Raw genomic sequence first — 27,381 nt, forward strand, 5'->3', positions numbered from 1 at the left:
TCACAAGTTTTTTATGATAATCTATATCATAACGAAAAACAATGCCCTATGTCTAACTAAAAGTAGGTCACCAGCTAACACAAAATCGTACCGGTAAAGTCCCGGTTTTCAATTTCAAAAAAACAATATCTATAAATGCTGTCATATTTCCGTTATGTATTTAATTTACTTATATGATTATTTATGATATATATCTTTTATTTCTACGTCACTAATTAAATAGTTGTGAATAAAAGTCAAATGGTAAGAAAAACGTTAAAATTAACTTGCAAGGGTTTATTTATACCAGTAATATCAATAGTGGAACAAAAACCATACAATCTACATACAAAACGAATGTAACATGCGTTTGTATCATGCTGGTATCACGGCACAGAGCATCTCCCATCCGCCTACACGCACGGAGTAACGACTGTGAATCACGCAGTCCACACCATTCAGCCAACAAATACAGGATTTATATAAATTTAATATTAAATAATCAAAATTCTATCGAAATATTACAAATATCAAAAATAATTATATTTTAATGAAGAATAAATTGAAAATATATCACTTTCATGGTTGTGAATAGTTTTTAATCGTTTCTAAATGACTTAGCTAATTGTCAGTTAATGTCACGATTAGGGATATAGGAACTTTTTTCTGTTTTCGATACTAATGTTTTCTTCGATTGATCGAGAAAGGTGTGATCTTTGGCCGGCGGTGTCTGATGACCCGGACAATGATAATGCTATCACAAAGTGCAGTGGAATTCAAAACATATTTCAGACCTTATCGCATAATAATATGACACTGATGTTTGCTGTTCCAACCAAATATACTTAGGTTTCGTCGTGTACCTAAATCTAATAATAGATAATTCGTTTTGAAATTTTAATATTATTACCAATAGGTAACCGTATCATAAGAAATTGCAATTAATATAGAAACATTAAAAATTATCATCCACGTATCCAATCCTACCCTATTAAAAGCATGATACGTGTTCGTGACTGCAAGATATAAATAAGTTACTCAAGTCCTCATAGTACTACGTAGTATTTACCGTGTGTACATAACATATTGTTTTGAACTTTTGACATCTTGAGTTATTGAATAGGAACTAAGCTCACAGATTCAAATCATAACATAAAATTTATATTACAGGTTTAAGAAGACGGAAATTCATAAAAGGCTCAGATAAAGTTAATAATATATTCACCACCGTTTATATTACAAAATAGTTTAAAAACAAGTTCAATCTCATCCTCTCACATGTCAGAGAAGTCTTAATGTCGTACATATAGTTTTATCATAAATCTACTTAGTAGTTACAGAATCATATCGTCCTCGTTGCCGCGTCACTTGTATCAGCGATGACGTGCAGAGGAGCTCACACTCACGCACTCTTCAGGTACTCGAGTGTCTTAATAAATAATCGTCATAGCCATATTCCTGGCCCTCAAAGAGGAACATTGGGAGGAGTCTTGCAGGGCTCCGGCGGCGGCGGTCGCCTTTCGTCCGGCGAACGGGACTGATAATACGCGCAATAGGGCAGTGGATCCCAATAAGCGAAAAGCGCTTCGCGTGTATCTAGCACGGTATTCAATAACTTTCCAACAGTCGCTGTATGACCGCACCGTTTAGATCCTTGACAGAGGTACGGCAGAGACACCCCGACCCGAGCTCCTATCGCCACCATCCTGTTTGCGTGACTGTTCGCGCCACTTTCTTCTCGAACCAATCTAAATGACACATGCCCAGTCATCGGACGCGATGGCGACAAACATGAAATGAATCTTTGAACCCACGCGTCAGCTTCCTCGTCTCTTTGCGGAACGAGGCCTTTCTTTGAAGAATCAACGCGACAGGTCACGTTATTCACCGCACGAGATTCTTTTAAAGTTGTACAAGTCACAACTCTCTCTCCCTTCGGTTCCCTTACAATCACCCACGGCTTCTCAGCACTAATTTCTCGCGGAAATCTGAACTGTGCTTTTTCTTCTGGCATTACGAATCGTAACCTGTCTCTAGCACCTCGGGCGCCAGCGCTAGCAATAAAGTGCCTTCCTTCCTTTGAAGCTCCACTGTCGTACCACAAACGCACGTCTTCCTCACTCGTTACGACCCAGAAGAGCGGCGTGGCAAGACCAGCGGCACGGCACACTCGCATCAATTCCAAAGGATCGTCCAAGGTGACTACATCTCGAGCGCAGGGCACGAAACATTGACAGCCTAACACTTCCAAATGAGGCTTTGCTAGTGCATCGTAGTATGCCGGTGTCGTTGAACTCACTGGAATATAGAACACAGCGGATTCTCTCTCAACGATCTCTTTTACTGCTCGAGCGTATGCCAACGGGTCTGCTGGGTTGGGTCGTGGTACTGTATAGAACCTGTGAACGGCCGCCGAGTACTTCAGTAACGCAAATTGCCCTTCAATTTCGAAAGCGATCACTCTGGCACCGGCAGAGTGAAAGTTTCTAGCTAGATGAAGGGCTTGCACCGTGCTCCCTCCACTTATGAGCACAGTACGCGGCTTCTCTGTATTTCTCGAGATAGCGTTTCCAATCATTTTCAAAACACCGATGGGACACTGAACACATTTCCAAAATATAAACAGTGATGCCGCGATCCATAAGGTGGGCAGCACTACCAGTATTTGTTTCCAAGCGGGGTGTGCTATCAGGTTGAACATGAAGAAAACTGGCCGGAGAAATTGACGGGGAATCCAGGTGACGATTTGAAAGAACCGTTGAAGCGGAGGCGTATTCTCAGGTGGCACGGCACGTTCCTCTGGTATTAGAGAGAAAGTTGATGAGAAGGATCGCCTGAGAGCGGTGAAGGGGGGCTGGTGGGAGCATCTCTTGACTCGCGGGGCGAAGGAGTGCTCGGTCGCTGATCGCAGAAGGCGGTACTCGGGCGCGCAAGCCGGCATGGCGGCGAGGGGCAGACTGCCGCGCGCGCAACAATCCATCAAATATAAACTCAGCTCTTATCTACGACCGCGTACCATCTACGAATCATCTTTGCACCCAATTAACTGTTACCTAGTTAAAAAATAAACAAAATATTCTTCATAATGGGAAGTAATTAATTATAAAGCTATTATAATTAATTCGTAAATAAAACAATTTTGAAAAGTTAAATATAGGAATAACCCAGGGCTATCAACTGAAATTTTAATGACAACTACAAGTATATAATATTTTTGTTTTTTAAGGAACTGTAACTGATTCTTGATATTTTTGAATTCACAAAAAATTGTCGGTTATAAATACACAATATACACAAAATAAATCATTACTGACAAACTTGCTTATGTAAAATAGAAAAAACATATGTTAATTTCCAATAAATATATAAAAGCTGGCAGGAAAAATTTTAATCTGGCATCGTAACTCAATAAAAATTTCATCAAAAACTAAACTTAAACTAAAATATAACAGACTGTCAAATATCGTAAAATTAATTCAGATTTATTTCGACTACCAAAAATCTGCACATATAAGGACATTATTATATAAGATGATCTATTGAGATCATCTTAAAATTATACATATAACGTAAACACAATTTCTCCCAAAATTCGCACGGGATTATTTATTCGTTTTGGTACAAATCCGAAGTAAATCCGGTATATTTATACTTGCAACGTACGTACACGAAATATACAATTTAATATAGGTTCCAATTATAATATTAAAACTTTTTTCTGTAATCAATAATCTGAATATTATTTTCTGTTTCAGTTTTTCCTTTGCCCGGTATATTTTTTAACCGTTCATCGTCTGCTGTATGTTAGTAGTGTGTTCGAATTATAAATTGTAAAAAAAATAAAAATTTAATCTAAATTATCTTTATTAATATTATTTACTCATTAAATAACATTACATAGACACTAAGAATAAACACAACGTACATATAATCCCAAAACTACAACACTGCAACAGCTGAACATGACATAAGATTAACAATGGAATTATACTAAGCAGTTCTGAAACGCCAATTATATTTACTTATTAAATTTACAAACTTTTTTTTTCTTTTAATCCAACTCGAAAAGCTTTTGTCACATTAAGAAAATGTGAATTACTTAGTATGCTCAAAATAAAACATTATTAAAATGTTTATCGTGGATATTTGTAAGAAATGACATTTAAAATTAAAAAAGTATATATACAAAAAAAATAAAAGAAAATATAAAGAAAAGTTACAAAGAACAAGAATATAGATTACAAAAGATTGATGATCATATTTTTTTATAACTGAAATTAATTTTTGGAAGACATTGGCATGTTGTTCAAATATGTCTGTATGTCATACAGATAATTAAGATAATATTATGTTTAATATTAGTTTAGTTTACATAGCATCTAAGGAACATCTACATTACAATGCAAGGCATATATAATTTAATTCCTTACAGAGTATATGGAGAATCAATACACAGATTATAAATTTATTTAAATGCATTTAATAGTAAACAACATTTGAAATAGTAACAGGATCTCTCCAAGTTCCATTTATTCAATATCTAAGTCCAGTAAATGCATGAGTGCTACAATTTTCATATAATGAAAGGGAGATCTGTTTCTTTTAATTCAATTTTACCATTCTTACAAACTATGTGTAACTCGTTCTGGGGTTCCTTCTCATATCTAAACCTCTTTGGATGTGAATCATCCATAAATCTACCGAGCTTCAGAATCTTCTCATCCACTTTAATTTGTTCTGCTATTAAATTTGTCGATGGCAAATTGTGCAAAATTTTCGGTATTAACAGTTCCACCTTTCCTTTTTCATGTATGAAAATACTACTTTTCTCAGTCAATTGAGATGCATGCATGAAAACATCGCCACTCTTGAGTGTTGCTTGAAGATTACCAGCAAATCCGGTGATGCTCAAATTTCCTTTCTGGATGACATCTATCTTCACAGTTCTATGAAGGTGGTCCAACTTAATGTTGCCCATTAGAGTTGTGAAGTGTGATTTGTCACTATAACATGACTTGACCGAGATGTGTCCAGCGTGTGACACAACAGTAAATGAATTCGCCATTATATTATTGCACTTTATATCCCCCTCTAGACCTGTTTTAATTTCTATTTGGCTCGCCTGCAAACTGCCTTCGGTTTTAACTTCACCAGACCCACTTTCGACTTCAATTTTATCAGCTTTTATATCAGCGACATTTACTGATCCTTTTTGCGTTTTGACGACAAACTCTGATGCTTCTAGCTTTGATAGTTGCACAGATGCTGTATCTATAGTGGTGACCTGTACATTAACTTTATAAGGGACCTGTATAATGCACACATCATTCTTATCCGGAGAAGTATTTTGGTTCAGTAGCTCCAGCCGCTTCGAGGTCTGTTTAACTTGGAAATCATTGATATCTTTCCCCTGACTGTACAGAGTCATGGTCAATTTGTTGTGTGCGTTTAAATCATTGACATCAATTGGCGTCACTTTAACATGAATCGGGCTCTCTATAAATATATTAGTGTTAGTGTCTATCGTCTTTTCGACAGTTCTTACTAGATTTAACTTCTTTATATCAGGGAGACTACTAAAGTCGACAAACGATAACCTCAAAATCTTGAGGCACTTATGTAAGACCCGTTGACCCCCTAAAGTGAACATTTTCAGTAATTAAAATAATAAAAACTAATTATAGGGCATTATTTTACTGATATTAAAATGTAAATCTATGGCATTCTTCCACTACAGTTTGACATATTCACTTATAGCTGACAATTACAGATAACAGCTGACTTTGACAAGTAAATTCAATAAACAGATAAGCTGTTTTATCAACATTCCATTTTTAAAGAAAGAATTAATTATTTTACACCGCTGATATTACATAAAAATTATTTTTAATCTTAAGGAGTTACTGCAGATTTACAATATATAAATGAATAGTAATACGTAAATTATTCAGTTTTAGAGGGATGTAATTTATTTAACCCTCCATAAAAATATTGATATGGAAAACTATAATATAGCAATAAAATTTATAAAAAGGGAGTAAAATATGGTCAAAGTCATAATTGTCTTTTTAAACTATTTGAACCATATAAAACAATACCGACCACACCTTTTTTTAAATAATGTGTGAAATTATGATCTCGAACAACACAAGTAATCATTCTACCAATATGACAGATATGTGTTTCAGTGACAGTAGATGTCAATTTCACGAACTTTAAAAAATTGTAGCTTTACAAGCCCTATATTTATTTAACATCAAAATATAAAAATAAATTATCATGAATTTAAAAAAAATGTCACAGTAAACTTCTTCATGCAAAACCTGGAACAGTTACACAAAATGAACGCACACTTGAAAGAGGCATTTACACGCATAAAGCCAATATGCGACATGGTGATGGTAAATCCATCGCCGGAGCATATAACAGCGTTTGCAGCACTGGTAGGAGAGCTAAAGATGGAAATAATCCAAGAGCTGCAGCAGTATATGCTGTTTCCGTTTATCACACACTTACAGTCCAAAGAAATGGAGTACGTATAGATTATTGATTTTTAAGCTAACAAAGGACTTTCGGTTTTAGTGAATACTTTATAATACTGCTTGTAAAGGATTTTTTTATGACCAACTATAAAAGGAGCGGAATAAAATAACAGTTCATTTTATATTACTTGTTCCGAAATCTATTTAATAAAATATTTTGTCAACATAAACTAACTTTTGTATTTGTGTTCTAGAACAAAATATGAAATGCAAGGACTGTTAATAGACAGCATGCGGGAAGTGCTACAGAGGGTGTGTGTAACCAGTTTTGAGATGTGCATGAAGATTGAAATGGGCCTTTTGAGTCTCGTGTTTGAAAAACCAAAGCCGGGAATGAGTAAGTTCATAATGTTTAAATTATATTTATATAGCAGACCACATCAGATGCTATTGCTGTTGTAATAAAGCCTCATTATTTCATATATGTTGTGACTTAATAATGTTACAATTATTGTTGTGCTACAACCTGAAGGAATATTACAAATGTATCCTTGTATAGGTCGCCTGTACGAGCTCACTCTATGACGGCTGCCTTTTGATGTGTATATTAAAAGTTTCCTATCTTCTGTGTTCAGTCTGAGTGGAAAGTGTCAATAAATAAATCCTTCTAGTTGCGGATGTTCCCGAGGAACTCAAACTAAGTGTGATGCAGTGCTTGACGGTGTTGATGTTGCATATCGATCAGCCGACGAGGGTGAAGATGCTGGAGAACCAAGTGCCATTGTTGGCTCAAGCTGTGTTTGTGTCGGTGCACCTCGCAAAGTTAGAGAAACTAAGGAGCTTGAGGTATGTGCTTTGCAATTATAATTTGTATAAAGTTCCTATGCCATTTTTGTTCATTGATGAATATACAGACATTTAATAGAAATCATAATTTTTTTTTTATTTATTATTTTGTTTGAGCTAAAGAAGTTTGTGAATATTATGAGAGGAATAGAATATGATATTGAATTTACATTATTCTTATAATTAGTCATTACTTCTGCACATAAACAAGCTCTAGACTTTTTAGTACGACAAAAGATAGAGAATTGTCTATGCTGTCACTAGAAGTTTGTTATTTCAGGTTATTCTTATAATTATATTTGACTGTTGCAATCAAAGTGATTAGTTAAAAACACCTACACATATAATCTTTATTTAAGAAATAATTTTAACTGTTTCTTTAAATTTTAGTCACTCGTGTAAATTTTTTTATGACATGAATGTTAAGAATGAATTAGAAAATATTCAGAATTGACGTGTATTGATATTTGAATTTATTTATTTAGTGTTTTGCCTGTGTTAAACTATCAAATATTTATAAATTAGTTTTATCTGTATTATGATATAGTCTGTATTGACATGTGTATGTGTGTGGATGTGTTTAGGCTAGCTGCCATAACGTGTCTGTGTGCGCACACGGGCTGCCACCCTCAGCAGACGGACGCGCGTGGTCTAGTTCCAGACCCCGCTATAGAGACTGCTGTCTTAGGGCTGCTAGCATGCATCCTGCCGGGCGTGCTGGCTGCGCTGCAGGACGTTGCCATGAGTGACAACCCTGGACATGCAGTTGTTGTTGTGAGATCTTCATATCAACACAGATCTAATCCTCAATATAAATTCGACATACCTACACTGCTTTTAGCATATTTCGATCGCTAACTAAGATTAAGACTGCAAAGTGGCAAAGAAGTTAATATAAACCTGCAAATACTTTCCACCCAGGCCGCATTGAATGCAACCCATCGCGTGCTGTGCCTCACGATGCACAACAAACACTTGGCGACCAAAGAAAAAATCACGGCCGATGACTTCGTGGCCATGTTAGCCGAAAAGGCCAAGCCCTCCAATGATGTAAGCAAGGGTAAATTTTTACATTTATTACTACCGTCTTCGTTTTATATATATTGGCATATGTATTAATTATAATTGCATGATATAATTAAAATGTTTAGGTCAACGAAACAAACAAATTTTTGTAAATGTAATAACAACAGATTATATTACTGTCAGACGAGTACCAACTAGACTTCATTGCATTCATTATTTTAAATATTTAACTCAAATCATTCGAACAATTGTAAACCGATGTGCTTGTTTATATTTATTATCCTCTTTCGTTGGCCTCGTCTGAGTGATGTCATGTCACTGAGACTTGTTTTTTTTTTATTGAATCGTTTATAACGGATGTTGAAGTACAAATTTTATTTTTTTAAACTAAAAATAATTTCAACAAGGATTCAAACTCGTTTAGTTTCTTCTGTTACGAAGTGATGCTGGCTTTGACATGTTCGTGTCTTGTAGTAGTTAGTTAAAGTTTTTTTGCTTGTTATTTCATTTGAATTTAATTTTCATCTTCTTAGTTTTATTCTTATAGATTACTAGACACTCCTGTTTTGTGTGCCTTCCACGTATAAACATAAAATGATTTGGCCCCATTGACATTAAAGGTCTTAATCCGTAATTAATTACCTTTATTCCTTGATCTATTGATTAAATAAAATAATTTCTTGTCTAATGCCACATGAAAAGAAATTATAAATATCTAGAACGGATGAGAAATGCTATAAAATATCAAAACGGTGTCCCAAGACTGGCTTGTCCTTAACTATAATCCATTTAAAGGAACACTTCGAGGGGTGATCGGAAAGTAATGATTTTCATGAAATAAGGAAACATATATCTCTCCATAGTCTCGCAAATCAATGTATTTAGTAATTATTTTTGCTAAATCCAAAAATCATTAAAATGGACGCCATAATCTTTCCTGGAGTACTCGGATTGAGTTTCTTGGCGTCAGTCAAGAGCTTCGTTTCTATATTATTACTTGTGGTAAGGTTTCTGGATCGAAATGCTGGATTCCGGTTTCGTCATGGCCACGAAGCAGGACAAAAACATCCTGATTGATCAAGAACTCTGACATTCGCTCTCGAAACGTGGTCGGTTCTTCTTATGTTAGTCTGTTAATATTCTTGACAATCGACGCGCCTCTATCATGAGCCCTTTGTTTCACAAGATTCTTTGAACCCTGTCATATGAGATCCCTGTGACTTCGCCTACATACTACATACGCCTTATTGTCACTCTTCGACGGGCGTTCCTTGCGATTTGTATCTTTGCAAATCAAATTGCAAAAACCTACCAAGTCGAACTCCATTGCTCTCGTCTAGGTCGTTGTGTGTGTCTTTGGTAGACATTTGTTCACACAAAGGAGTACCTCTGTCAGAATCTTTGACAATTTTGATTGCGTTTTTTTCAATTTTTCATGTTTACTCTTCGACTGTTCATAATAAAATGAATGTACCATCTTTTTATCGTGGCCTATTTATATGATCTATTTAAACTGAACTATTGTTTGTATGAGGGAATAAAATACTTTTTTTCATATGTTTACGTGTTCGGATATCCTATTATCATTACTTTTGGATCACTCCTCTTACGGTTTTATATCACGTTTTAAAGAAAAACCAAAAGTCAATAAATTATTGAGTCTGTCATCAAAAGAATTGAAAAGTCCTTAAAATCATCACCCGGGTAAGCAACTACAGTTAATTACTCTGGAAATTTCCTCAAGGCGCCACAACGCAAGAAGATCGTTTTAAGTTTATTTTCCTTTTCTGCCTCCTTATTTATTTTGTTGGGCCTGTATAGTGTATGTTGTATTTGTTAAATATATATAATATCCAAAACCTCTGTCGGTGATAACATGATTGTGTAATCAAGACAAGTCTGTCGAGGATCTAAGTGTCGATCCCTCATCATGGACAGAGGTTGACGTTGGCGGTCGTAAAATACTGCTGTAATAATATTACAGAAAGCATCAGAGATAGTCGGCTAGGTGCGATCATAGCGGCAAGAGATTATCACTCGCTAGCCGAGTTCATACGATCTGGTAGGGACCAAACGGATCCTCCCAGGAGGGAGAGAAAGATTCCCAAACAAAAAAAGAATAGAAATCAGAATGCCAATCAAAAAAACGTTAATTACATGGAAAGGCTCGGCAGCTATGAAAGAACGCCGAATACTTCACAGAATGCAGGTAAAGGAGGCCCTTGTTGAATGTCGTTAATATTTTTGGTGCCTTTGTTTATCCTGGTTCTGTTCTGTTGTAATTTTTTTTCAAATATATTTTAGTTTATTTCCCTTTTCCCAACTCCTCGGATCTCCCGATTGTATCATTTATGGTTTGAAAATGGTTTAGTCAGCTACACGAGGGCAGCGTGTTCATGTATTACAGAGATTTTCGAAGTAACATATTATATTTTTGTGACGTTCGTTAACCTTTTTTCTTTTATTTATTGAAATCCCAAAAAATTTTCAATAATTTACTATAAAACATTTTTCATCCTCAAAATATACATTCCCATGCATAATATATCTCATTCATTAAAATATATACATATGAAATTTCAAGAGAACTTATTACTTTTTCGTCTAACAAAATACTTAATGAATGTTTCCCCATTAATCTTTCAATCCATTCAAAGGTGTATGACATACATATGCCTTTATTCCTATCTGACATAAGTTGTATATTCCAGCGAAGGCACCCCGCGATATTCCCAAGCGGACATCCGAATGGTACACGATGGCCGGGGACAAACTGGCCATAGTGATCAAGAGTCTCATACCGCTGGTCTCTCACGAACACTTCAAAGTGAGGAAGGAGCTCGCTATACTCTGCTATAGGATCATATCAGAGTGTAGTGCGTAAGTAGACCTTCACCTTTCACCGAGATGACTTACCAATTTTAACATTTTTATAATATTATTATTTGACAAATTTGTAGGAAACATCAGCCGGCAATAAATTATAGCTTCATATCAAAAATTACGTGACTATTGATCAACAAAAAATGCATTTATGCGTTTGGTTATGAGTTTTTACCAAGGGATTTATTTCAGCACCATGCAGCCTTCTCTGCCGATGTCTTTGGATGTACTGATCTCCCTCTGCCATGACTCCTACCAGGAGGTCTCGGACTACTGTGATGCAGCACTGAAGGCGCAGTTTTCGAACCCCGAGAGAGAAACTATGGACAGTCTCTGTGAGAACTTCTTCGCCACCATCAACTGCTTGCCGAGAATTATGAACAATATTGGTGAGGAACCAAAATACCAAATAAAGTTACTATTTTATATTTCAATAAATCACAAGGAAGACATGTTTACGAATACGATAAAGGCATTTCATACTTGTAATAAAACGCCGCGTGTTGTTAGACGAGAACCGCAAGCTGTCCGCCCTGAACCTGATAGCCGGCTACCTCACCATCCTGTGTGACGGCGGCCGCCCCCAGCGCCTGACGAGTCTCTTGACAGCTAGCGACGGCTTCGACCGCGTGTGCGACGCGCTAATCGCTACGGCTGACATGTACACCGACCTGTCTCTCCTCGCCAGACCGGCCGGAGGCGACATCACAGGTTACATATTAAAAAACTTACGAGCGCAATGATTACACACACACCGCCTCGTCACAAACAAACCCTGTACTCATAGCAGGGCGCTTCTTCATCTTCATTTTGGGAGCATCACACACATAACAACCAACGGGTCAGGTTAACTGGTCGTATTTTGTCATCAATGATGTAACTATGTATCTCATCTTCTCATCGAGTAACTTCACCATCTCCGATCAATCAATCAATCAATCGGATACCTTTCATGACAAATAGTTTACCCCCCCCCCCCCCTCAAATCCCCCAACAAAACTCATATCGCCACATCTAACAATACCTTTTATGAACAATTCATGATCCAGGGATGTCCTCGTGTGAGTTGTCCGGTCCGTGTCCCTGGCGCCGTCTCCGTCACCTGTCTCCGGCTGGAAGTCAACAGCTGCAAGGCCTGCTGGCGTCGCTGGGCGCGGCGGAGTGCGCGGAGCTACTGCTGGACAGATTTCTGGAACTCTTCCACGAGCGACGCTCCTGCGACCTCATATACATCATCAACTATCTTGGATCAGGTCAGAAGTTAGACATTGCGCTCGTCTGTCGAGTCTATCTAATCGATATACGAGGATGTATAAGGATGTCTCTGGAATGTTTATATGGAAGCTCTCATTATTCAGATTATAAATTACATGATACCTTCTAACTCGTATTGTGTCCTAATAATGAATTATACTCAACATACCAGACACGTGGGCGGACCGTCAGCGCCATCTATTGTCTAAATCACGGGACTTCATACTACATACAACTGCACATGTGTCCCCAGTCAAATAACACGGAAAGAAGGGATGACGTGTAGCTTATATGTTTTATTCTGATATTCGAGTTACATCATTAGAAAGTTTCATCAAAGTCAGTCCAGCCGCGCATCGTCACAGGCTCCCTCATTTATAACACCAGTAGAACGGATTACATAAAGTTCCTAATGTTAACTATAATAACCGCCATGCATCTTCTAAATCAATATATATTTCAGTCACATACTTGTAGTGTTTGGAAGCTGCTGTATCCTCAGATGTAAATTCCAGGTCCAGATTCAAACCCGGATCTAGCTCGTCGCATCATCAGCGTGTATATAACCGAGGACGTGTGGTACCAGCCGCTGGAGGTGCAGAGCGGGGAGAAGCCGCTCTCAGCGGACGAGACCCTCGACGAGAGCATTTACAACCCACGGTCCTGGACCAGGGACACCGTACCCGGTAACTATTGCAACTTTGTTAGTGCTCACAGTGGAGACAAGCACTCACAGTACAGAACCAATTGAGTGATCTACGATCATAGAAAGACCTTCTGCGTTGATTAACAAAATACAATTCAGGCCTCTCGAAGTTGTGTCGCGAAATGTCGCCATTGAAGATTGTGTCCGAAGAAGTATTTTTACTTTTAGTTGATACTAACGAATAAAAATAACTAAATTCCAAAATTAACTAAACTAATATTTCGTCTTCCTTCCGTAGTACCAAAAGTAATACTTACTTAACATTAATTCGACACGATACAATAAAATTATTGAAGCAATGTTTTTTGAAGCAATTTTTAGATGATATTTTTGTTTTCATTATAAAACTGTTTTTTCATTACGAAACAGTTTTGCAGTCGACTTGTCGGCTCTAGAATTTCGTGTTTGTCTCATAGAGATATATAAAGTGTGTCAGAACTCCTGATGCGGGACCAACACGCAGCGACATCTATAATCTGTGTCACGTGATCTCGTACAAGACGAGCACAGCGTCTCGGTAGTCAGGGACAAGTTACACCCCACACGCTATTCTGATGTCTGAGTTACGTTCATTAAGTCGCGAAAATCCGTTACATATTTTATTTAGGACGCACAAAGGTCAAGACCTCTATACAAGCTTCAACGATATAACATAGGGAAATCTGAATGTCGTCGTTTAAGGTCTGTTCGAGGGCGCCATAGAGACTCGCTTCACCGACATCAGCTCGACCCTACCGCGGGTCCGCCTGGAGCCCAACACGTGCGTGACCCTGGGACACGCGCGGAGGAACCTCACCAGGAGCTGCCTCCTCACTGAGGGGCTCGGCCTCATGGCGCTGCGCCTGGGCAGGGACTACCAGCAGTACCTACTGAAGACACTGTGTCTCTTGTTGGAGAGAGTCGGTGAGTTACTTATAAATAAAACCTACAGCTGTCAATGACTTCATCTAGAATTACTATTATTATTTATAATCAAATACAAGTCTTTAATAAAAGTGGCCAAAGTCACTCCCTATCATATCAGCTACTCATCAAACAAAATCCCGTCAGATATAGCGAAGCCGTCTCATAGATTCCCCGGAACAAACAGAATGACGGAAATTTTAGGTATATGTAGTTGTTCACATTGACATGCGTTGACTTAAGAATAGATTATCTTAACAAACAAATAATTTAATTTTCACATAAAGATGTATATTTAAAACAATAAATCAAAAAAGTAATTTTTTTTCATATGATTTTAATTTAATTATTAGAACGCATATATCAATATTTCCGTTCGCCCGCACGCCCACATATCTATCTGTCATATCCCCCCCTCCAGGCAGCCGGTACCCCCCGCTCCGCTCGTCGGGCCTGATCGCCCTGCAGCAAGTAGCCGCGGCCACCGAGGCCAGCGACGTCACAGACCTCATCGGCAGGAACGCCGACTACTTCACCAGCCAGGTCACCGGCCGGCTTAAGAAGGTACCTCCGTTGTGAAGTGCCCTAAATTTCTTTAAGTACAGCCATATGTACTCGCATATATATAACAGAGTTAATTATTCCACATCAGGCCTGGAACACGCAGTCGGCCCTACAGATACTGTCAGTGGTTATGGAGTACAGTGACGTCACTATACTGGACTACTTGTACGGGATAGTGGAGGACGTGAGGATTTATTTATATTACTTGGAATAATACCTTGATTTATATATATATATATATTGTTATTAATGAATTTGTCTGTTTCCAGGTGTTAGTGCAGAGCTGCGACCAGTACTACGAGAAGAATTTGTATTCATATTTACAAGTGTTTCTGACATTCATAAACTGCATACGGAAATGGTTTCTGATCCAAGACACGGTCAAGAGGAAGGAGAGTCACGGGCTGGAGATAGACGTGCTGAAGGACGTCATAGAGTTCGCCAACAACAAGGAGGAAGTAGAGAGGTTGTTGAACACGAAGGAGTTCGAGGAGGAGACGGGCAGGAGTGTGGAGGAGATGTACCAGGAGGACCTGCAGCGGAAGGAGGAGGACCTCCTGGACTACGACGACACCGTGACGCGTGCGTTACGCTCATTATATATAACACGTACATGACAGATTAGGCATTGGGCGTGGCACAGTCAGGGATAAATTAAAATGAACATATAAAAAAGGTCAATTAACGAGAAAAATAATGAACCGCAAACACCAGGACGACACAATAAACTGCCTACAGAGTAATGTGCTTAAAAAGCCTTGGCTACCTGCTCACATAATAGTAACACTTAATATTGTTGAGCCGGCGCGGCGTCTCTTTCGCACACAGCTTCTCTATTGTATTTGTTTAACGTTCCTCACTATGCTGTTTTGTGCATTATGATGATGAGTTAAGTAGAATTATTGATCAAACAGATATAACCTGCGATCCACAGACGATGACGTCAGTTGCTTCCTACAGAGTTTCCTATTTCAAATTTCAATGCAAGTGTCAGCTGAAACCCTCACTAATCTCACAAACACCATCGGGCTGTAATATAAATGTCTTCCAGAGGAGGCCGTACCTCTGCCACAACACGTGCGGGTCACGATCACTATACTGAAGCGCTGCGTACACTTCGTGTCGTACAAGAGTCGAGACGAGGCGCTGGTGGCGATGGAGGCGCTGTGGCGAGGCCTGGAGCTGCTGCGAGGACACGACGACGAGCTTCTGCCGCTGGTGCACGCGCTGTGGGAGCCGTTGGCCGCCCGCCTGCAGGCCGAGCCCGTGCTGGCGCGAGCGGCGCTGCGGGTGTTGGCGCTGGTGGCCGACCTGGCCGGGGACTTCGTCCGGGAGAGAGTCGTCAAGTGAGTCGCCAGTGAAATGTTGTTGTACGGATAATATTAAAGACTGACCTCATGTAGCGGACCTTCCACTGCTGCTGGACTTGGATAACGGACGAGTATGCAACGTAAATTAATGAACATACACGTTCTGTGGTACATAAACACACTCTCACCGGCGAGTGGTCCGCACCGCACAGTATAACTCAACGCCAACAGCTACAACTCGATATTGATTATCCGTCCAGTGCTCACTGTCGCATCACGCCGGGTGTTTCAGGGACGTGCTCCCCCGCGTGTGTTCGGTGCTCCGCTCGTGTTCTCGCCGCAGCGTGTTGGCGGACGCGGGGTCGTCGTACCGCCTCACGGCGTCGTACTCCCTCCAGCGCTCCGCCCTCGAAGCGCTGGGTCCGCTCGCCGCTAACGTGGGGCTCCGGGGCATCGCGCTCCTCGACGCCCTGAAGGCCGGGGCGCTCTACCTTCACAAAAACCAACCCAAACCCCTACAGGTGACTATAACGGGGATGAATTTTGTGTTCTGAGGTAGGAACGCCTGTGAGAAAAGTAGATTTTCAGTATAAGTTAATGAACCAGTATTTCTATGTAATCTCTTAATTCGATCGCAGCAGCGGGCCAGCTCGTCGAACTAGACCTACAGTTAATATAAGCTAAATTAAATTTTATAAACCAACTGCCAGCGCCACCTGTCGTGTGTGTTACGTGCCTTCGTACAAATTACAAGTACATTTACTGCTTCGTGTATTTCGCGGTATTTTAGGTTAAATATTAGCCCAGATATGTAGACTGTTACACGAGCCAGCTTACTAGACATTATCATCAGTTCAACAAAATGTTCCATCAGGTCACACGTCCTCATTACCGAGCTGTACTCGCTGCGTCCCATAGCAGACATTAATTTAGTAGTAAAATTATTACTATAGCTATGCGGCCACAATGTTCTAAGTCCTATTCCAGGTGTATGTGTGATCAGTGTGAGTGTGGTTGTTTCCAGCTGTTGGCGGTGAAGTTCTTCAAGGACATGCTGGAGTACGACTACGGCAGCTCGTGGCAGTTCCTCCGCCGCCTCGCCAACAACAAGCAGCCGCTGACGCCGCCCGCCAACCGGTTCCTGCACCTGGAGCCCGTCGTGGGCTCGCCCTACGAGTGCACGGACCCGCACTACGACAACAACATCAAGCTCATCTTTTACGTACACAAGTGAATCTAACGCGAACCTAACGACGGCGCACTGTACATACAGACGCTCGCTGCCAGTCGGAGACTGAGCTTAGACTGGACACGCTTCGTGAGCAGTTTGACTGTGCGCGACTCGTGGTAAGCGAATTCGTTTTATGTACTACACCACGCACTGTGGATATCATCGATGCGTTCTCTTACCGCCGCTGTCTTTGTATGTTTCCGGTGCCAAATACCTTCGAGATGCGGTGAATTGTAATCGGCTTCGTCCTGAGATCTCATGAGTAGAATAATATTGATGTACCTAGTTTAATTCGTTCCAAGTTGTGAACGTTTCCCAGCGGCCAGTCGGCGTATCACATATTATATTATTGTATATATGAAAAAATGTTCAGAATTTTATTCCAATAACAAACGTACCGCGACTTGGTGGTAAGCTGGAGATGTTCTGAACTGTATTATTCCTCAGCGGGTTGAGTTGCTCTCTCGATATCTTTCCCAAGCTTTTTTTACATAAAACTTCAACGTTATCTGTGCGTGGCATTCTGTTTTATATACTCTGTAGTGTGACGCCGACAGTGTAAGTCAATAACCCCCTAGTGTACTTTCTTTTGCAATATTTATATAGTGATACATATATTAATCACATTTTGTCAGATTCTCTTTATAAATAAGTTTTTAATACGATATTTTAAGATTTAAATTTCGTACTAAACCCGCTCAAAGCTAGATGTATGTCGAGAACATGTTTTTGTTTAAATTTTAACTCTCATATAAAACATCACTGTGTATTAAATCCTAAGACTGTATATATTTTAAAAGTATGATCTAATAAAAGGTAATCAACAAATCGTTTTTATTTTATTTCACTCGGGATCTTAAGAATTGTCTGTTTTATGAAAATGAGGAAATTAAAATATTATTTGCATTTTATGTGTATTTTATGATAATCTATCAGGATTACCAAATGGATTGTTCGGGGAAAATAATTATCTTTTTTAGAAGTCGGTCGAGAAGAGATAAAATACATACATACATATATATATATGTATATGTATATATATATATTTATATATATATATATATTTATATATATATATATATATCCTTGCAAACATGTGTATATGTGTAGGCCGACTAACTGAACGCGTCGAGGCTGCCGGCTTGTCGACTGGAATTGATTAGTTTATTTTCCTTCAAATCCTTATAATCTATATCAAATTACTTTTAAACACAAACAAACATTAAACAGTACAGGTATAAAATAAAATACCCGGCGGCAGTAGATCATGGCTTTATTTAGAAACGAAGTCGTCGAACAAAAAATAATACCGATTTAAAGTCTCCCCAAATTAACGTCCAGATAATAAAATAAACACAACCTAAATAAGGATTTTAAATAAAGTAACATTCCAGTACTAACAGAACATTACAGGTAGGTAATGAAACCTAACCTCAATTATTCGGTAACTCACAAACAGAAATCAACACCTCGCATTGTAGCTGGTAAAAAAAAAAAACATTTACAGAACAACGACCGTAATACTGTCACCTTATAAAGTACGAGCGGTATAATATAAATAAAATTAATTATTAATTCAGTTAAAATTTTAAACTATCATTTATTTACATGACATTTGACATCCACAAAATTCATTATCTTATTCTTACTTGGTGTTGTCGTTTTATAATTGTAAGATTTGAAAGTCCAACGAATGACAGTGACGGGACGTGCGTCTGTGAAGTCTTACAAACATGTTACAGATAATAAAGAAATTAAAACAAAGTAACAAAGATCTCTGGTTATATTTTATTGTAATGAGGTTTTAAATAAAAACAATTTAATACACCTTTAAAGAAATGCGCTTAACAATTAAAAAATATTCTTATACGAATCGATAAATTCTCTAATAACTTTGTAGATGACGCAATGATATGATGAGACGGTGAGAAACTCCAGGGAAACATTAATATTATAGTGTTGGCGATTAAAAGGAGTTCGCGAGGGAGTTCGTAATAACATTGACACAGACAATTATAAACTAAAATTTAAATAGAAAAAATAGAATGAAAATATCACGGACACGTCCGGGATCCGAACCCGCGACCTCCGGAGTGTCCTGTTCCAGGTTCTTTATCATTTGGGCCATCATGCCCTGACTCCTGTTGGTGGATTTCTCATTCTATATTTTATATGTGAACTTTATTTCATGTGCAGGCTGGCTACGATGCATATAAATTTCTGTTGGTGACGAGTTTTCCTTGTGACGTCACATCCCTCCCCGGAAACTCCTCAATTAACTGCCATGGCTTTGAATACACGTAAAATACTTTAAAATAGTAAATTATAACATCTGTGTGTTGTATAAATTCTACTGATAATATTATGTTACACCTTAACTAGTGATTCGTGTGTGCTCGCCACGGGTTCACATCGAACTCGACACAGACAGTTTTTCGTTCATGAGTCTTCTCAAACGTTAGGATCGATGGAGTCACATAAATGAAATACAGCAAACTGCGAGTGTTGAGTTAGTCGTGAACGCGTGGTAGGCCCGCAGCTGTCGCTCTCGTTCCGTGGAATGATGCGTGATTATCGTTACAACGTATGTCCGCGCTCTACATCGCTCTACATACGATCCTATATAATTATAATTTATACTAAATTGCACTAACTCACTTCATACGGACCGACTCGTGTGTCGCTGAGGTAATTTTTGATTTTCTTCACATTAAAAAAATCTAAACAAGCTTTTCCCGCCGGCTCTCTCCTTATTTTCTATAACGGGTTACGTTTGTATAAACGCCCTTCGTTTGGTTACAGCCGTTCCACGTCTCTATCCTAGCTACATATTAAAACGTTAATACCTTTCATATTATAAAAGTCGGAATATTTCTCGTATAGTCCCTTAATGTCTTATCTGTATAACTCACTATTCACGTCCACAAATCTAAATATTTCAATATTAAGTTCTCATTCCTCGAGTTCCGCTGACATTCCAAAAAAGCCTTATCGAAATCTGTCCGGCCGAATTGCGCGTTGACCTCAACCTCGCGTCTCCAGTAACCGAGGACTATATCGTTTAAAGTTCTTATAAAATCCAAGTAAGACACCATGTTTCGTCACACATCACAGGAGCATGCCACCTACTGGATCTATAACGGCAGTGCGTCGAGTATCGCTAGATATAAAACGTAAGGCAGGAGTACACCCGGCCAGTTAACTAATAGTCGATTAAGTCGAGGTAAGGCCGCGAGTCTACGGAATCCCATTTAATTGTTAAGATAGATTTTAAATAAATTAATGCTACGATTTATTGTTAGTATGTCTGCCGCTCCTCCGTATCTCGGGAACCCCTCCCCGCGGCCGGCTCCGTGTGTCGCTATCACTTCCACGCCATCTTGAGCGTCTTCCTGGAGGCGAGGTACTTGGTGCCGTACGTGGCCAGCACGAGCGCCGCCAGCACTATCGTTATGAGGTAGTAGTCGAAGTCGTCCTTCAGCAGGTCGAATGTCCTAGAGGGCGCCACTCGCGTGTAGAACAGATCTGGACATATGAGGAACATTCACGGAACGACACTTGTATAGAATAGAAGTTGGATAGGGAAACAAATAGACGCTTCATCATGGCAACTACATTAAGAGGAATAGAAAGTGAGCTCCTGATGATGGATTATATCCTGATATAGCAATAGTAGTAATAGGGCTGAGCTGTGGCCAGTATCGTTAGGACACAACTCATATGTAAGGAAAAGTGTAGTCGGCGACTGACCCAGTCCGGTGGCCAGCATCAGACTGGTAGACTCGAGGCCCGCGGGCGCGGTGTGCAGCGCGGCCAGGCGGTGCAGGGTGAGGTTGTAGGAGAGCACGCGGTCCGCCGTCAGGGGCAGCTCGGGCAGGTAGGGCAGCACGGACTCCTCGCCCGCCGCGCCGCGCCGCGCCTCCACCAACGACCACGGCACCTCCACCACGCCGCCCGACGACAGGCCCACTGGAACGACACGCGAGGCGGACCCGTTAATACGTGTTGTCCGATGTTTATTCTGGGAGTGATTAGGTAACTTCATACAGAGCACGTGTCTGTCGGTGAGCGATCTCTCGGTGATGGTGAAGGCGGCGGCGGAGGGCAGTGCGGGCAGGATGTACGCCTGACGCTCCACCACCGGCGTGCGCCAACTGGCGGACGAGCTGAACGGCTCGCCGGCCGGAGACCAGCGGTCCTTACCCTCGTACAGCTCCATCGTGGCTGGGGGTCAACATACGGCGGATAAATGGAAAATCATTACTCGGGGAGGATCAGTCTTTGAACCTTATTAGATGAATTACAGAGAAATTGTAGAACTGAACTGTCACTGACGATCTCATCCATCCCGGATGGATCAAAAGGACTTTTTAATGGACCGTCTGTATGTTAGTTGCTGGCTGATTCATAACATTCTACTATCTGCTTCATGTTCCTATAGGCCGACCCGCGCTACCTATCTCGACTCTCCGGTGCTTGTCGCTCCTGTAGAGGTAGGCGAAGCAGTTGTCGGCGTGGACCGCCAGCGGCAGAGCGCGCGCTCGGCGGTGGGAGGAGGCGCCCACCACCGCGCCCGACACCGCGTCCACCACCACCGCCGTCACGACCTCTGGATGGATCACGCGTTACATTACACCACTGATTGTATCATTATAGTATCTTTTCTATGTCCCTAAAGTCGAATAAACGAAACTAATATTTTCGGATCACTTTTCCACGAGGCATCCCGTCTGCCCGTGATCACTGTTGCCGCAAAGTAACCGAAACGCCGGGAGTTTTATAAATAATAAAATACGCGCAGTAATCAGAAAACATTAGTTTCATTTTAATGAATACTCGCGAGTCTCAGATCTCATTATCCACATAGTCGACCTTTATGAGTCGGATCGGGTTTCTCGACAACAAACAGCAGCATGTTTGGGTTGGAGTACTTGTAGAGGACGCTGCGGTCGGCGAGCGCGCGCCCCGGGGACCTCACGCGCTCCAGGCGGGACCGGGACGACATGGCCACGATACGAGCCGGACCCGACCCGCCCAGGGACATCGACCAGGTCCGCTCGGCCACCGCCTCCTGTACATTACATTGGTATACATCCAGTGAGCAGTCAGCTTATCAGATTTTTATCAAGGTATAATGATATTTTAAAGCATCTTCCTACGAGTCGTATGAACAATCGTCCACAGAAAAATATCTTTGTCCATCATAGTTCAAGTCTACTGGTCTATTTGTGAGGTTGTCTACTAGTCTACTGTTCACTCACCCTTCCGTTATATCTGATGGCGTACCCCCTGACCCTGCCCGTGTCCTGGTCCGCTACATACATGTGCACATTGTGGACGAGAGACGCGGCGGACGGCGGGTACACCTGGTACATCATAAAGATACTTTAACCATACCGATTATATATATATAACACACTTTGAAAGGTGATTACGGTTATTCGATTAAAAAAGTAGCAGTATCTATGTATTTGTAGCGTAATGAAGTTATAATATTCCTTTCACTTAATTTACTTCAAAGCGATTATCATAGTTTAACGTTCATTTAGGAAGAGATCTATCCGTTATCTACATGTGCAGTAAGTGTCATAGTGACCTGAACGGCTTCGTCCTCGTCCAGTACAATGAGAGCTCTCAGCTGATCGTCTCCCGTCTCCTGTAACGTCATACATTGCATTATCCCCACGTCCAGCGTGACGGTGTGCTCGGGGACCATCCTCCCGGTGATGGGGTCAAGGGTCACTATGTAACCGTTGCCTGTGTCCTGAAAAGTATAAAATATGAGGTTAGGTTGAATTCACAGTTAATTGGTTAACCAACCACGTGATCGCAAGACCAAATAAACTCATAGATGCGGAGTGCTCTGTCCTGGTAGAGGCATGTTCAAAGCTGACATTTATATAGTACTATTCAGTGTTGGTGCCCCGCTTTACTTAGTTTAAACACATTTGTTAGTAAAAATTTTTTTTTATTTTTTTTTTATCTGCATTATTTCTATATGGTTCGGATGCAGGTGTTACGTTTCTTTATAATTATTTCAGTGATTTTTATGTCAAGTTGGGCTTTTAGCGAACAAACTATACTATTACAGTATTACAAACGTCTGTGTATGTGTCTGTGTATGTATTTATGTGTGCGTGTGTGTGTGTACCGTGTGTGTGCCGACGATGGTGATCATGGCTGTGTGAGGGTGCCGCGCCGCTCTCCTCAGCAATATGGTCCGGGCGCCGGAGAGGGTCGGTAAGTACAGGCGCCACACCAGCGACCCCGACAGGTTGTCCATACCGAAGATCTGGAAAATATTCACAGTACACGTCATCTCAGTACGACAAAAAATATATTATCACATGATAAGTACCTATCATTTTAAGCCGTCCAGGTTTCAGAATCGCCATTATTGTTTGTTGAAATAATAGTTTACATATTGGCGCTTGATAACAGGAAGACCATTAATATACAAATGAGTTAATGTTATGCAAAATTGATCATGATAAGTCGGAGCATTAAACGTATCAGTACCTGATAATGAATTTATACTGTGATACAAAGTGAATGTACAGAAATAAAATCGAGATGCGCAGGATTTGAACCTATAACCTTTAAAATATCGCATCAAAACTTGATATATATATGCCGACCTTCCCAGCTTCCGTGACAAGGACCATGATCCTGTGCAGGTTGAAGTAGTCCCGGTGGAGGGAGGCGGAGCCCCGGTCCAGCACCTCCCCGCTCCGCAGACGCTCCACCGCAGCCGACAGCTGCTGGTACTGCGACTGGAGGCGACGGACGAACGACCACCACACGGAACCTGCGGACGTACGTGTCCTTGATACGCGGAATCCAGAACCAGGTATGTGGACAGCATACGATTACTACGACTAGTGCTTGGCATACATCAGGCTGATGATGGTAATAGTTTGATCTCTATATATATATATATATATATATATATATATATATATATATATCAAAAGACATTGTAACCATCATGAAGAGTTCATGCAAGTCCATACAAACAGCTGATCTGATTATTATATAGAGACAAGCAACCTGACACATCACACATCACACACTACACACTGCAACTGAAACCAAAGTATACCATCAAGCCAAATATATATCGTCGAACCAATGTGAGGTCAGTTTTAACAAAAATACAAGTTGTTTTATTGTATATTTGTAGGAATTAATTATTGTTTTATTAAACTATAGATTATGTAAGAAGTTTGTCTGGTTCGACAAAAAACTACAATAGGCATAACATTTTAAAACATTTGCCTAACAAAAAAAAGTATTCATAAAAAAAAAATATATCAAATCTCAAAATTTATATATGTATAAATGTATTGAATTATATCTCTATTGTAATGTCTGTACATAAAAGTGAATTAACATTAGTACAAAACTCAACCGCATCACTGACTCACTCAATAATATACATACAAATCCTTATATGTTAATTACTAAAATATAATTTTATTTTATTTTATAAAATTATATTTTTATCATATTACTTAGGTATTTACACCTAACATAGGCTTTTAATGTTTCATAATGAACACACAAGGTGCTTCTATCTTATCGGAAATTGTGAGCATAAAAGAAATATAAGAGAGATATATCAAACGCACACACAGTGATTACACATAGGTGAGAAAAAAAATCAGTATAAGGATGCATTTATATGACAAAGGTCGTTAAACACACAACATATAACTATGTACTCACTATACACCTTGGCGGCTACAAAGAAAAAAATATGTATCAGTGACAAAGATTAACATATCGCCTTATAACTTTAAATCATTTAATAATATCTAGATAACATGTAAACACTACAGAACCATCTCTAAAGGTGTTGTCATTATTATTTTTTTATAATTGTTTAAATATTAATGATCATTATATGGCAACACGTGTCTGTCAAATCTCACCTTCTTTCTGATCAAACTCTGATTCCAGAGCAGCGTCAGCATCTGACACTGGAAGGTCCACAAACTCCACGCTTTTTATATTAGCCAGGGACTCCTCACGAGACCATAACGTTACACCTAGAGATACATAAATGGATGTATTACAGGAAACTTTAATCAAAAATAAAAGTATGCTATTTTATGCATGTTTTGACTCGGGAGAATTAATATTGAATACTTTGCAATAGTTAAGTGCTACATCTAGCACACAATATGATAGCATTTAAATCGGCTTCATAAAATCTGTGTACAAATATACAGCTTATGGTTTATAGGAACTTTAAAAATGTAATCCCACCTCCTTGCTGTACCAAATGTACAGCATCATCAGCACCGTTGATGAGCAAGCGACAGGCGAGCTGGTCGCGGGCACATGTCACCGCTAACAACTCCGGTTCGGGTATATCGAGGAATGAATCAGGGCTGTGTATTTCTGGTATTAATTGACCAGACAGTGTGTGTGCTATGAGTTGGTAGCCCTGGAAATGTTACATCAGCCATAAGTCAACTTAATCCATACATACATTTAATTTAATGGTTATAACTTACTTTAGCATAATTCGTCCATATCTGCAGCACGAGAGGACCTCTAGCACCATCGGCGATACTTGCACTCGCTAAGGTATCTTCAACCTTGACGTTCAAAACGTTAAAATCATTTTCCTTAATCAGCACTATCTTCTTGTCATCCACTATGAAGCCAGGGATGACACTGTTACCGTCTAATGCACGCAAGTTACCGACAGCACCTTCAATGATGTTCGATAGCGGTTTGCTTATCATTTGTATGGCATTTGCTGTGACATCCATTGACACCAAGATTTGACTTCCAAATTCACCCGACACACAAGTGTAATAGGGGGCAGTGAGGACACAACTGAAATGATGTAGAAATAAGTCATAAGCATTGGGAATTGAACCGTGAGTTTCCTGAAGGGCAATATTTTAAACATAAATAGGCCATAAATATTTTTAAAACATGCTCAACATATAGATTTAACTTTAAAGTAAACATTAAATTTTTACCAACATCATAATAAATAGTTTGAATATGAAATTCCACTTACAAGATCAAGTTTTGCTTCTTTAAGGTTATTCAATGATAATTAAACCATTATTAATATAATCTAGATAGACAAGCAAATTACTTGCCCTTCATTATTCCAGATAGCTGGTAACTTAGATGTAGCACCTCTGTTGCTTCCCGACATCACATTGTACATAGTGACTTCAAGATGAGAATTAAAGACAGGCAGCATGTGCACAAGCATTCCGTTTTGCACCCACCACTCGGAGAAATCGGCTCTACTGTCATCTTGCAGCATGAGAGTCCACTCCCACATCAGTACACCTACATTATAAATATTTAATTTATTAACAAACTTATATAAATTAAATAAAGTAAAGCAAGGACTTATTTTTTTATTCTCTTTATTTGCTATAACTGCTATAGAATAATGTATCTTTTATCTTATTAGAAATTTTAATACTGTATGAGTTATCTTATGTGTGAAAGTAATTTCAGGAGGTATTATTGCCAAAAAAACTCCCTCGTTACCTGTAGCAGAGTCCCATCCTCTGACTAAGTATGGATTATCTCCGGTCACTGTGGTGATCTTCTCTCCCACATGCAGCAGATGTATATTACCAGGTGAAGCATTTTCAAATACATGCCGCCAGACAACTTCACCTAGAATAATAGAGTATAACTAAAACTAATTCTCGATCGTGTACTTATACTATATGTAATTTTTAAACTAATTATGAAACAAACGTTACAAAAATAATATACCGGCATTTAGTTTAAACTAAAATAAATATAATTCGTCTATAAAATCAATTACCAGTCTTTAAATGAAGAGCTGCTAGTACATTTTCTTCGGTAGCAACTATAATTTTTTTTGCCGTAGAAACTGTATCAAACTGTGCAAATTTTATACGACCAACGTATGTCTGACGCCTAAAAAAGGAATAGTTAAATATTAATTGAACTCCGACCCTGTGAAAACGTACAAATGGCATAACCTTAAAAGCGGCTATTACCAGTCAAATTTGCCGATTTGGTCTTCATATATACAAACTGAGAGATTGATTAAACTAAAGAATATAATAAACCATTTCATGCTGTTTAAAAACTTTAATAAACCCAAAAAATTATGTTTAAAGTTACTTGACAGCACCCCCATTTCTTGATATCAATGACTGAGAGTTTTGTCCATAGATT

The 27,381-nt window shown here is 39.4% G+C and overlaps 4 protein-coding genes across 6 annotated transcripts; 1 reads left to right on the forward strand and 3 right to left on the reverse strand.

Moving 5' to 3' along the window:
* Nucleotides 1–1,183: 1,183 nt before the first annotated feature.
* On the reverse strand, nt 1,184–2,974 carry LOC116769149 (uncharacterized). Its single transcript, XM_032660179.2, has one exon. The coding sequence runs from the start codon at nt 2,957–2,959 to the stop codon at nt 1,445–1,447; it is 1,515 nt and encodes a 504-aa protein (XP_032516070.2). The 5' UTR covers nt 2,960–2,974; the 3' UTR covers nt 1,184–1,444.
* Nucleotides 2,975–3,825: 851 nt separating this feature from the next.
* Nucleotides 3,826–5,750, reverse strand: LOC116769113 (uncharacterized). The gene has a single exon (XM_032660126.2). It carries the CDS (start codon nt 5,627–5,629, stop codon nt 4,553–4,555), a length of 1,077 nt encoding a protein of 358 aa, XP_032516017.2. The 5' UTR covers nt 5,630–5,750; the 3' UTR covers nt 3,826–4,552.
* Nucleotides 5,751–6,178: 428 nt separating this feature from the next.
* On the forward strand, nt 6,179–18,012 carry LOC116768932 (TELO2-interacting protein 1 homolog). Of its 2 annotated transcripts, XM_032659843.2 has the most exons (18): nt 6,179–6,511; nt 6,716–6,858; nt 7,133–7,307; nt 7,892–8,081; nt 8,229–8,367; nt 10,318–10,542; nt 11,045–11,213; nt 11,409–11,605; nt 11,727–11,927; nt 12,266–12,469; nt 12,986–13,156; nt 13,858–14,079; nt 14,501–14,643; nt 14,732–14,827; nt 14,913–15,225; nt 15,695–15,989; nt 16,246–16,474; nt 16,978–18,012. In XM_032659843.2, exons 1-18 carry the CDS (start codon nt 6,294–6,296, stop codon nt 17,185–17,187), a joined length of 3,540 nt encoding a protein of 1,179 aa, XP_032515734.2. In that variant the 5' UTR covers nt 6,179–6,293; the 3' UTR covers nt 17,188–18,012. The 2 variants fall into 2 exon arrangements, with proteins under 2 accessions (XP_032515734.2, XP_061384810.1); XM_061528826.1 differs by lacking the exon at nt 10,318–10,542.
* A 428-nt stretch (nt 18,013–18,440) lies between these two features.
* Nucleotides 18,441–27,363, reverse strand: LOC116768892 (ER membrane protein complex subunit 1). 2 transcript variants are annotated; one of them, XM_032659766.2, is made up of 17 exons: nt 27,201–27,363; nt 27,002–27,117; nt 26,716–26,847; nt 26,310–26,508; nt 25,707–26,034; nt 25,456–25,636; nt 25,119–25,235; nt 24,913–24,927; nt 23,823–23,992; nt 23,336–23,476; nt 22,781–22,948; nt 22,446–22,550; nt 22,057–22,255; nt 21,641–21,793; nt 21,232–21,408; nt 20,935–21,153; nt 18,441–20,709 (listed from the first exon to the last, which is right to left on the reverse strand). In XM_032659766.2, the coding sequence occupies exons 1-17, from the start codon at nt 27,341–27,343 to the stop codon at nt 20,549–20,551; spliced, it is 2,724 nt and encodes a 907-aa protein (XP_032515657.2). In that variant the 5' UTR covers nt 27,344–27,363; the 3' UTR covers nt 18,441–20,548. The 2 variants fall into 2 exon arrangements, with proteins under 2 accessions (XP_032515657.2, XP_061384210.1); XM_061528226.1 differs by lacking the exon at nt 24,913–24,927.
* Nucleotides 27,364–27,381: the final 18 nt, after the last annotated feature.

Source organism: Danaus plexippus, chromosome 5 (genome assembly GCF_018135715.1).
Source record: "Danaus plexippus chromosome 5, MEX_DaPlex, whole genome shotgun sequence".
NCBI classification, from domain to species: Eukaryota; Metazoa; Arthropoda; class Insecta; order Lepidoptera; family Nymphalidae; genus Danaus; species Danaus plexippus.

Bases quoted from the DNA above. Each gene is read 5' to 3' on its own strand.
- LOC116769149 (XM_032660179.2), bottom strand. From the start codon at position 2,959: ATGGATTGTTGCGCGCGCGGCAGTCTGCCCCTCGCCGCCATGCCGGCT.
- LOC116769113 (XM_032660126.2), bottom strand. From the start codon at position 5,629: ATGTTCACTTTAGGGGGTCAACGGGTCTTACATAAGTGCCTCAAGATT.
- LOC116768932 (XM_032659843.2), top strand. From the start codon at position 6,294: ATGCAAAACCTGGAACAGTTACACAAAATGAACGCACACTTGAAAGAG. The intron at 14,080-14,500 runs GTGAGTTACTTA...CCCCCCCTCCAG, and splicing joins TCTCTTGTTGGAGAGAGTCG to GCAGCCGGTACCCCCCGCTC. The intron at 14,828-14,912 runs GTGAGGATTTAT...GTCTGTTTCCAG, and splicing joins TGTACGGGATAGTGGAGGAC to GTGTTAGTGCAGAGCTGCGA.
- LOC116768892 (XM_032659766.2), bottom strand. From the start codon at position 27,343: ATGGGGGTGCTGTCAAGTAACTTTAAACATAATTTTTTGGGTTTATTA. The intron at 26,509-26,715 runs GTAACGAGGGAG...TTTATAATGTAG, and splicing joins AGGATGGGACTCTGCTACAG to GTGTACTGATGTGGGAGTGG. The intron at 23,477-23,822 runs GTCGGCATATAT...AATATTTTCCAG, and splicing joins TTGTCACGGAAGCTGGGAAG to ATCTTCGGTATGGACAACCT.